The sequence below is a fragment of the Loxodonta africana genome, chromosome 19 (assembly GCF_030014295.1).
Source record: "Loxodonta africana isolate mLoxAfr1 chromosome 19, mLoxAfr1.hap2, whole genome shotgun sequence".
NCBI classification, from domain to species: domain Eukaryota; kingdom Metazoa; phylum Chordata; class Mammalia; order Proboscidea; family Elephantidae; genus Loxodonta; species Loxodonta africana.
The window spans coordinates 51,040,592-51,052,305 of NC_087360.1; the positions used below are offsets into that span (position 1 = coordinate 51,040,592).

At 46.0% G+C, this 11,714-nt stretch overlaps 1 protein-coding gene across 1 annotated transcript; it reads left to right on the forward strand.

Annotated features, from left to right (window-relative positions):
* Positions 1-1,101: 1,101 nt before the first annotated feature.
* NKX3-1 (NK3 homeobox 1) lies at positions 1,102-7,200 on the forward strand. Its single transcript, XM_010592369.3, has 2 exons — positions 1,102-1,469; positions 2,876-7,200. Exons 1-2 carry the CDS (start codon positions 1,142-1,144, stop codon positions 3,292-3,294), a joined length of 747 nt encoding a protein of 248 aa, XP_010590671.1. The 5' UTR covers positions 1,102-1,141; the 3' UTR covers positions 3,295-7,200.
* The last annotated feature ends 4,514 nt before the right edge of the window (positions 7,201-11,714 follow it).

Consider the following 11,714-nt stretch of genomic DNA (forward strand, 5'->3'; position numbering starts at 1 on the left):
GAAAAATTTCCAGTCTAACGGAAAGTGCCTTAGACCAGGACTTACAGAGAAGCTGCATCAATAAAAATAGTTAAAACAAAATAACAGAATACTTTTCTCCAGACTGACCTATAGTTAATATTTTAACTCATTGGATTTATCATGTGTGATCTGTCATCTATCCATCTCATTGTTTCTGAACCATATGACAGGTAAGTTAAAACATGGCTCTTTGCCCCTACATAATTTAGTGATTGCTTCCTAAGACCAGAATTTCTTAAGAATGTTATCTTACATAATCACAATATAGTTAACAACTTCAGTAAATTTAATATCGATTCATATTGGTGATATTCTACTTTTGCTAGTTGACCCAACAACGTTCATTACAAAATCCAGTCTAGGGTCAGATATTGCACCTAGTTGTCACGTCTCTTTGAGAGGCTTAGATTTAGTAGATCCAGCTTTCACATCGATCTTTCTGTCATCGTCACCCACTAAAAACATACCAAACCCGTTGCCATCGAGTCAATTTCAACTCGTAGGGATCCCGTAGGACAGAGTAGAGCTGTGCCGTAAAGTTCCCAAGAAGCAGTTGGGGAATTGGAACTGCGGGCCTTTTGGGTGGCAGCCGAGCTCTTAGCCACTGCGCCACCAGGCACCCAGAATTCCCATCTGAAAAGTAGGATGACAGTGATTGCCTCGCCTATCTCTCGAGCTGTGATTAAAGCTGGTTTCCGTCCACACCAGCTAAATCGAGGATTTCTCTTCTGTATCAATATTCCTGAGAAGCGTGTCAACTTTTACGGGGTGGTTGGGTAGAGAAGGTCCACTTTGGCCTTCGCTCCGGGCTTGGGGAAGGGGCTTGGGGTGGGGCAAGGCTAGCCAGGAGCAAGCAGTAAAGGGAACTTGCAAACTAGCCTTCGAGGGAAAAGGGAATGAGACCCTGCGAAGTGACTCCTCCCTCTCCGCTCCCCCTCACCTGGAGGGTCAGGCGGCCAATCCAGAGCGCAGCCCCGGGTCCGGCGGCCAATGGGAAGGCGGCGCGCCGTGCTCCACCGGCGCTATAACTGAAGGAGGAGCTGCGGAAAGTGAAAGTGGTGGCCGGAGCGGCGGGTGCAACCCGGGACTGGAGCGCAGCGGCCCGAGAGGAGCCACAAGGATGCTCAGGACTCCGAAGCTGCGGCCAGGGGTCGCGGGGACCGCCGACTGCCTTCCCCAGACCACGCCGCCGCCGCAGTCCAGGCCGCTCACTTCCTTCCTCATCCAGGATATTCTGCGGGACTGCGCCGAGCGGCGCGGCGGCAGCCACACGGGCAGCCCGGAGCCGCAGCCCCAGCCGCAGCCCCCGCGCGAGCTGGCCCCGCACCAGGACCCAGACCCGGAGCCCGAGGGAGGCCGAGGCCGCGCCGGAGGCCCGGAGGACGAGCTGAGCGCCCAGCCCGGCGCCGCTCCGGGGGAGGCCGGGAACCTGGCGGAGACCGAGCCAGGTACGCTGGCGAGGCCGGGGGTGGGGTGAGGTCCTGCGGGAGCGGAGGAAGGGCCGAGAGGCTGGAGGGGCTCTAGGGCCGGGGGAGGGTTGCTCGGAGCAGACCTCACCGAGCTCGGGATGCAGGGATGCTGGGCCCACAGTGACAGACGAAGAGACAGAATCCTACAGTCCCCCCGCACCCCCTCCCCGGGCGCGCCTCGGGGATCCCCTCTGAGCCCCGGCGTCAGGGCGGCGCACGCTGTTGACATCGGCTCGGCGGCCGGGCGCGGTGCGCTCTGCTCGGCGGCTCCTGGCTCTCTGGGACTCCAGAGCGAGCGCGCACGCAGCGCTCAGCCGGCCGCGGGCAGTCTCCAGCCCTCCAGCGTGGGAGATGGAAATCCCCTGCCAGCTCCGAGCGACCGACTGCCGGACCCTTGCTCGGTACCAGCCCCACGTTACCTCTTCTTGGCGGTTAAGATAACTAATAATAACGTATCAATTGGTTAAGAGCTCGGCTGCTAACCGAAAGGCCGGCAGTTCGAATCCTCGAGCCGCTTCTTGGAAACCCTATGGGGCAGTTCTACTCTGTTCTATAGGGTCGCTATGAGTCGGAATCGACTCGACAGCGACGGGTTTAGTGTTAATAAATAGAGTTTAATTCGCAAACACTTCCTTTACTTCCCAAACCGACAGGCAGTAAGAGTAAATTTAGGAGTTCCCTCTAGTCTTCAGGAGGTATAACGTGGTCGGAAGATTTTAGAGTAGACTTAGTTTCTTTTCCACCGCTCTTTATGAGGCAACCTACCGCCTCGTTTAGAGGAAAAGGGATTAGAGCAAGAGAATGAATTTGCTGCTGCCAGTTAACCCTTGCGTCTTTGCTATCACACAAGCCCTTTCTTGCCCATCCCGGATGTTAAGGCCGGATGCTTTTTGGTCCCACTTTACCAGGTATCTTATTCCTCAGTGCCTTTTCTGCTTCCCTTCTCCCACCCCAACTCAGTACACATATCCAGAATCCCTATTTAGTTCAACCAATAAACACCTCTAACTGGGTTCTTGCAAATTATGAGGGAACAAACAAACAAACCCGTTGCTGTCGAGTCGATTCTGACTCATAGCAACCGTATAGGACAGAGTAGAACTGCCCTAGAGCTTCCAAGGAGCACCTGGTAGATTCGAACTGCCAAACTTTTGGTTAGCAGCCGTAGCACTTAACCAGTAGGCTACCACACATAATATACATATTTATTCATTCTCCACTCTGGAGAGTTCCTTAGTCATGTGAAAAAAGTGAAATGTAACCAGGATGACAGTGGGCTGTTTGTTCACTCACTAAAGAGATAAGGGTGGATTGAATTCTGTTCTCTTCCCCGCTAATATGTAACTTTGTTTTTCCCATCCCTCTTTCTCCCCTCTACTTTCCAGATAGGCACTTTGAGACTTATCTGTTTGACTGTGAAAACACTTCAGGCGCCTTACCAGACCTCCCGCCAACACCCAAGCAGCCACAGAAGCGCTCCCGAGCAGCCTTCTCCCACACGCAGGTCGTTGAATTAGAGAGGAAGTTCAGCCATCAGAAGTACCTGTCAGCCCCTGAAAGGGCTCACCTGGCCAAGAACCTCAAGCTCACTGAGACCCAAGTCAAAATCTGGTTCCAGAACAGACGCTATAAGACCAAGCGAAAGCAGCTCACCTCCGACCTGGGAGACCTGGAGAAGCACCCCTCCCTGCCAGCCCTGAAAGAGGAGGGCTTCAATCGGGCCTCCCTGATCTCCTTGTATAACAGCTATCCATACTACCCCTACCTTTACTGCCTGGGGAGCTGGAGCCCGGCTTTCTGGTAATGCTTGCTCTGATGACAACCATGTGTGACCAAAACCTGCCTTCCCCAGGTTCTCTCTGGGAAGCAAAAGGGGCCAGGGTTAGGGAGGACTGGGAAGCAAGAGGTGTGCAGACCAAAACTGTTGGAGGTTTGCATGGGGATCCAAGATTCTTCACTGGTGGGCCAGAGAAAGATCTGGAACTGTGAATATTTTAATATTTAAACAATTTCCCAAACACACAATGTAGGTCATTTTTGCTTTTTGAAGGGGGGAGGGATACACTCAGGTGCTGTTTCCAGCACTTTGTATGATCTGTTCACATCACTTCTGGGGATTCCATCCCTATGCCTTCATCCTCTGTGTAATTGAATATCGACTCTGAAAGAGCAAACCTGAAGGGAGAAAGGACAGCCAAGATGAGAATGTTGCCTACACTGACCTTGGAATATGACCAAAGTTTCTTTCTGTCTCTGTAAGAGAGAGGGATATAGAGGGCCTCAAAGAGAAATTCCTCATGCTCAGAGCAGATTGGTGTGGGATATGGAAATGAGTGGAGCACGTGGTGGCACAGTGATTAAGAGCTATGGCTGTGAACCAAAAGGTCAGCAGTTCGAATCCACCAGCCACTCCTTGGAAACCCTGTGGAGCAGTTCTACTCTGTCCTATAGGGTCTCTATGAGTCGGAATCAACTCGACGGCAATGGGTTTGGTTTTTTGGTTTTTATGGAGATGAAAATACCAGCTGCTGCTTATTTCTTTTTAAATAGTACACCAATTTAAGTATTTATAGGGTGGTCCCAGGTAGAACAAGACCCACTTGCTATGGTTTTTAAGACACGCTGTACAAACCAAAACTCCAAGTGCAAGGGTTGAGCCTCTGGTAGGAGAGCCCCATCATATCCAAGGTGGGGGGCTCAAGAGGTTCTCCACTCTGCTGGGGGTATTGCATTTTTTTATTGGCAAAATGTAAAAAGGCCTCTTGTGGACCTTTTTGCTCTGGGCCTGAGAATTTAGACTGAGAACGTTCGTGGAGTTCTCAGGCTATAATTCATGCTACATCACGACATACCACCTAATTTTTTTTTTTAATTTTTATTGTGCTTTACGGAAAAGTTTACAAATCAAGTCAGTCTCTCATACAAAAATTTATACACACTTTGCTATATACTCCTAATTGCTCGCCCTGCAATGAATCAGCACACTCCTTCCCTCCATTCTGCATTTTCGAGTCCATTCTGTCAGCTTCTGGCCCCCTTTTGCCCTCTCATCTCCTGTCCAGACAGGAGATGCCAACATAATCTTTTGTGTCTACTTGAACCATGAATCTCATTTTTCACCAGTATCATTTTCTATCCCATAGTGCAGACCAATCCGTGTCTGAAGAGTTTGCTGTGGGAATGGTTCCTGTCTTGGGCTAACAGAAGGTCTGGGGACCATGACCTCCAAGGTCCTTCTAGTCTCAGTCAGACCATTAAGTCTGGCCTTTTTATGGGAATTTGGAGTCTGCATCCCACTGCTGTCCTGCTCTCTCAGGGGTTCTCTGTTGTGTTCCCTGTCAAGGCAGTCATCAGTTATAGCTGGGCACCATCTAGTTCTTCTGGTCTCAGGCTGATGGAGTCTCTGGTTTATGTGGTCCTTTCTGTCTCTTGGGCTCATATTTTCCTTGTGTAAAATTTGGTATTCTTCATTCTCTTTTGCTCCAGGTGAGTTGAGACCAACTGATGTATCTTAGTTGGCCACTTGCTAGCATTTAAGACCCCAGAAGCCACTCACCAAAGTGGGATGCAGAATGTTTTCTTAATAGAGTTTATTATGCCAATTGACTTAGACGTCCCCTGAAACCGTGGTCCCCAAACCCCCACGGCTGTTACGCTGGCCTTTGAAACATTCAGTTTATTCAGTGAGCTTCTTTGCTTTTGGTTCAGTTCAGTTGTGCTGACCTCTCCTGTATTGTGTGCTGTCTTTCCCTTCACCTAAAATAATACTTATCTACCATCTAATTAGTGAAAAACCTTCTCTCTCCCTTCTTCCCTTCCTCCCCCCTCTCATAACCATCAAAGCATATTTTCTTCTCTGTTTAAACTATTTCTCCAGTTCTTATAATGGTGGTCTTATACAATATTTGTCTTTTTGAAACTGACTAATTTCACTCAGCATAATGCCTTCCAGATTCCTCCGTGTTATGAAGTGTTTCACGGATTCATCGTTGTTCCTTATCAATGCATAGTATTCATTGTGTGAATATACCATAATTTCTTTATGCATTCATGCATTGATGGGCACCTTGGTAGCTTCCATCTTTTTGCTATTGTGAACACTGCTGCGGTGAACATGGGTGTGCATATATCTGTTCGTGTAAAGGCTCTTATTTCTCTATCACCTAATTCTTAACTGGTGGTATTCCTTTATTATTTGTTCCTGTTTACAGAAATCATCCACCGAAGGGCTTCTTTTCAGTCATACTTTTAGTCTGGCTGCACCTAGCATAGACTTCCTTATTTAGCCTAAGACTGTGTCTTTTTTTTTTTTTTTTTAAGCTCTGTCTCTCTAGGGTTTAAAACAGAAAAAGTAGGGAGCCAATTTTGAATTTGCTCTTTTTTCCTCATTTAAAAATACACAGCATTAAATTCTAAATCCTATTTAAAGACCTGACAGATCTAGAAGGTCACTTACTGATGCTTTGATAAGACTTGCTGGTGGTTCTGTTGCTACCATTCAAAGTCTGACAACCCTTTTTGCTTGGACTCCCTACTGGCAGAGGAGGCAAATGACACTGGGCTCTCACACGCAAGGAACAGCGTGCAAAATGCAGGGCCAGGTGTCATGGCACTGTCTGGTGGAAATAGAGGCCTCATGGGCTGGGGATAGACAGAAGTGCAGCCCAGGCTTTGCAGAGCGTCTTACCACCCAGTCCACGGAGAAAGCTGAAGGGGCTGAGGACTTTGCAGGGAGAGGCTAAAGAAAAGGAAACCATTTTCAAAACACAACATTATTGTAGCTTCCATCACCAAAAAATGAAATTGCCCAAATGCTTTAGGAACTGTAATGCCTACATATATTTCTTAGAAGTCCTCATTTCCAAAGTGGGTCACTAGTGGCTTCAGAGAGAATGAGAGGGGGACAAAGGGGAAATTTGACTGCCTTTCCATTCTTCCCCATCCTGTTATCTCAGGTGACCTGGTGGTGAGGAGACCGGTTACTAATGAGGTAGCCTAAGGCCTGGAAGTCTCTTGATCCCACTACTTAATTCTATTTAGCAAGAAACAGGATACAATTTCCTAATACTAAAGCACCAGTTTACTGTTGATGGCAAAACTGCCAAAGTAAATTGATAAAAAGTTGGCTAGTTTCACCCCATTTTCTATGGTTTGGGCTCCACATTGAAATATTGTCAAAAGCCATGTACTTTCGACAGCCACCACCATACTAGTTGGCACAGAAGGCAGGAGAGCTTAAACTGCTTTCTCCTTTTTCATGTGTCTTTCCTAAGTGCTTTAATACTCACTCTCTACTCACTACCCGTTCCCTCCCCAAGTCTCTGAATTTAATTCATTCTTCCTGAAATTCCATGTTAGACATTTTACTGTGATGTTGCCTTGCCCCCCTCCAAAAGTCTTTGTTTAAAATTTTTTTCTTTCATTGAATTAGTTACTGAGTCATATCTTACCTAGTCAAAAAAAATTTTGAAGAACTAGTGTATCAGTATCTGACAGATGCTGGACAATGTCCTCCACCATCTCACCCAGACAGCCTGCTTCAGTTCTGTTTCATAGATTAGTTTGGGTTTCCCACATGCATAGCAAATCCTGCTCCAATCTGTAATGTTAAAGCCTTGACTTGAAGTTTAGTAAAGTAGCCCCAACCAAACTTTATTTTTCTATGTATTTTTTGCGACATACTAGTGTTTTTAAAATAAAGTACTGTGTCTTTATTAGAAATACCTGTGTGTGTGTGTGTGTGTGTGTGTGTGTGTGTGGTTTTTTAAAAATTTCTTAAAGACTGCATTCTGTTTAACTTACATGGTTCTGGTTACCATGTTCTCCCACCATCAGCCCACCTGACAAACCTCTGGAGACCAAAGAACCAAACTCAGCAGCTTAGCCAGTAACAGATGATGGTCAGTGTCTTAAAAACACATTGCCCTTGGATCCTGGCAGATCACAGGAGGGGAAAGATATTTCTGTATTCAGTTTAATAAATATCTGTTCCATTTAAGTGATAAAACCAATACCAGTTGCCATCATGTCAACTTCTACTCATGGCTACCCCACGTGTCAGAGTAGAACTGTACTCCATAGGATTTTCAATGGCTGATTTTCCTGAAGTAGGTTTTCTTCTGAGACGCCTCTGGGTAGACTAGAACTTCCAATCTTTAGGTTAGCAGCTAAGCACATTAACCATAGATACCACCGAGGGACTCCATCCAAGTGGTACCTCTTGTTTAAATTTAAAACATTACGTTTTTACTTACATTTCTTGAAGACCCTGAAGGGAACACAGAAACCACACCAGTATTTCTTTAAAAACCCCCCTTTCATCTCCCACTAGCCCCTCACAGTTCCCCTGTCCTGTTGCACCTATGTCTCCCTGAAAATTTAACCTTCAGCCAGAGTAGACAGACGTGTTGCGACACCTTTGAATTGGAATCACAAGTACTGAAAATAGGTTTTATTAATGCGTCAAAGTTAAAAAATAAATGCATAAAATGTCCTTCATCCCTCTGCACTTAAGGCTTCATTAAACCCCACAAGTAGAATGTCTCATGTACCCGATTTCCTGAGAGAATTGATGGTTTTCTCCCCCCAACCCCCGCTCAAGGAAATAGAAGCTTAAAGAGTAAGGTGCTTACTCTAGGTAAAACATATCATAATTTCAAAGTTTGCTCTAATCCTTTAAGTACATTGTACACACAGGTGGGGCCTCTCATAGCATGTTCACATCATGAGATTTGACTCTTTGCACAAATCTATACCCATTCTTCCCTTCCCCTGGGAGACTATTAGCTCTCAAATTACAAAGGCTTTTGCAGTAAATTTACAGATGTGATTTATTTATTTATTCACTGTTTTAAAGTAACTAATCCAGGAAATTAAACACAAATCTCTCATCTCTAAAGAAAATTCTCCTCTGCCTTCTCTTCTTTGTCGCTTTTCCAACTTTCCTTCAATATCTCTGCTAACCTCACAGCCATCTTCTTCCATCAATTCCCCTTAGCCTGTCACCTGTTCGTAGTGTTTGAAATTCCTTTTCAATCTGTCTCTCAGGTGACTTCAAGTGTAAGTTTCTGGAGTCACTGTAGTTTTGCCACTGGTGGTACCATTAACCCTCCCCAGGCCTCCTGGGGGCCATAGCAACCAGAGGGGAAATGATTTACACTAAAAGAATACTTTTTCTTCTAACGACAAAGCAAATAGTTTTTCTAGGATGGTGTTAACATTACGTAAACTCCCTGGGTGGTGTGAACAGTTTGTGCTCCACTAGTAACTGAAAGGTTGGCAGTTTGAACCCACCCAGCAGTGCTGCAGAAGAAAGGCCTGGCAATCTGCTGTAAAGATTATAGCCAAGAAAACCCTACGGAGCAACTCTACACTGTAACATATGGGGTTCTCCTGAGTCAGAATTGAGTTGATGACAATGGGTTTGGTTTTGAGGGGGTTAATATTACACATCTTGACCTCGAGAGGGACCTCAGAAGGTGCAGTGGCCATGACGAGAAAGCCCTGGAAACCACTCAGAGATGGAGAGTTGCATGCAGAAGATTTATTGAGAGTGTTCTCGGGACATGCATCTGTAAGGAAGCAAGGACGGCGGGACTGAAGAGAGAAGCTGACCCACTACACTGTTTCACAGTTCCAAAGCCAAAGTGCCCCAAATTAAGGCAAGGGCCCTGGGCATTTGTATCCCATCATCGGTCAATCTCAATCATTGGCTGTGGGCTGCCTCCTAAAAGTGGGAGTAACCTTGGGCAATGCAGCTCCTTTCCGTGGAAGGCAAAGCCCATTTAGAGACATAGCTTTGAGTCATTAGCAGCCAATATTCCCAGCAGCTGGGGGCTAGGGGGCGTCCATTGACTCTATAGAAGCACCAGGGAATCCACTGCAAGACATAGGATTTTTTCCTTGATCAGTGTCAGGGCCATGGTCACCACCATTTTTTGCAAGGAGGAAATCTGAGTTGAGAGGGTCCGGCTAGCCTTAGTGCACTGAGTTCTGCACTCAGGCATCCAGACTCTGCTCCTCCCCACTGCCATCATGAATATGTCACCAGGGCATGTTTTTCAAAGTCAAGAATTATTTACTGCCCCAGAAAAAGGGCAGGAACGATAGTCCTCGGACATGAAGGGCTCCTAGTTTAGCCATAGACTTGGCCTTCACGCAAGCTTTCCCAGACAGACGACTAACTCACCATGAGGCTTATCTAAAGTCTGCAAGGGAAAGGAGAAGAATCTCAGTTTCCATAGTCTGCCCTCCCCTCCCCTCTGTAAAGGCTCCAGTTGGGTTTTGACTTATTTCCTGGGCTTGCTGCTGTGGGATGGCTCACTTAGGGCAAGTCCCTGTGTGACCTCATGTAACTGGTCACTCTCCACCTGTTTCCGTGATGAAGTCAGACCTTATTAGGGAGGTGATGGGGCAGAGAGGAAGAGGTGGCATGCTGAGAAACATCCCTTCTCTCATTGGAACCATTCTAGGATACTTGGAAATTATGATAAAAAAAAACAAAACAAACCTAGAAGTCTATGTCGATGTGCAGGAGAATAAATGCTGATTATAATCTCTCGAAGGTGAAAGTCCAGTGTTTTGTCTCTAACACCAGTTGTCTCACATTCTCAGCTGCATTTGCCAGATGCCCTTTAGTCCAGTGGTTTTCACCACTGTCTGCACATTGGAATCATCTAGAAGTCTTTAGAATAACATAAGGAAGGTTCAGCCCTACTTAACACCAATTACATTCTAATCTCTGGAGGTAGGGCTCAGGCATCAGTATCCTTTAATACTAATGTCCGAGGTTGCAAATGACTTGCTTAGCTTTTTTTCAGCTGGTCTGGCTGCTCAGCCTCGCAGGTGCCAGGACAAGAGAGAACTACCTGAAGGGTCAGGAAGGGAGGAGTGGGGGGTGGGTTGGTTTTTTCTTTTTTTTTTTTTTTTTTTTGCTTGCTCTTTCTTTTTCCAGAGAACAGATGTTCATCTTTTCTTGCTTTCTTCCCAAGCCTTCTCCTCTTGGAGTCTCTGACATCTTCAAAAGGCCCTCTGTAATCCAGGAAAGCTCAGCTCATTCCGGCTAATCCCCCACTCAAAGTTCAAGGTATTCAAACTTCCTGGGTATTTTCATAACCTGTCCACAAGCACTTACTATCCATCTCCAACCAAGGCCCATCCGGAATGATAACATACTCTTTGACTGCCCCCGTGGAGGAGAGGAAACAAATTCCGTCCTCAACTATTGCCGAGGAGTTTTAGCCTATCCTGGCAGTACAGAGCTTTGTTTGTGCATTGTTGGGAACAGCAGGTGTCATTTAACATCTGTCAATTAGCGTCAGGGTTCCCTGACAACACATCTATCAGGATAAATAGTGTCTTAACGCTGATATAACATTTACACTTCCTTCTGCCAAGTCAGTTATTTTAATCTTTTTTTTTTAAAATTGTGTGTGCAGAGATGGGTAAGGGTAGAGGCTGGCTCAAGGGGGGAAGAAATATGCCTTTTGACCACACTTTTTTGGGGTAAAATTTGCATGCAATAAATGCATAGTAGGCATAAATTTGACCTATACAACATCTGAAAACAGGAGTGATAGGAATGAATTTGCTCTACTGAGTTCTTTTTATTCAGAAGAATACAGGGAATATTCACAACATGGAATGGAAGGTGGGGAGGAGATGTCATTCTCTCATGGAAAAGTTTGGCATCTCTGTCCATGCCGAGAGCTTGTTTATACCTGGATTGTTGATGTCCCCGCCTCCCCCTTTAAGGAAGATGATACTGATCAAAAGTTGAGATGTGCAGATTTTGTGCCTTGCAAAGACTTGGACGGCGACTGATTGGATACAAGGGACTGGCCCTGAATAAAGACACACTAAATGGGGTTGCTTATTTAGCTTTAGAAGGGCTCTAGTAGGTAGCCCACATCTCCTTTCTGTGAAGAAACCCACATAATGAAGACATCAGCCTGAAGGGCTTTTCAATTGAATTAGAGAAGAAAGGCACTTTTAAGGACACTGCAGACTTTTCTTCAGCTGCTCTCTTAGTCAATATTTAGATTGACAGGCTGCATTGATGATGGAAGCTTAGGACAAAGGTTCCAGGGTCTTCACTGTGGCTCAGACAAATTATTTCTCTGGGTTTTTAATTTTCCTTATCTGTAAAATGGGTAAATGAGACCCTCTGTCAATGTGTAAATTGCTTCAGTGGAAAGAGTTCTTTAAATAGACGAAAGGGAACGG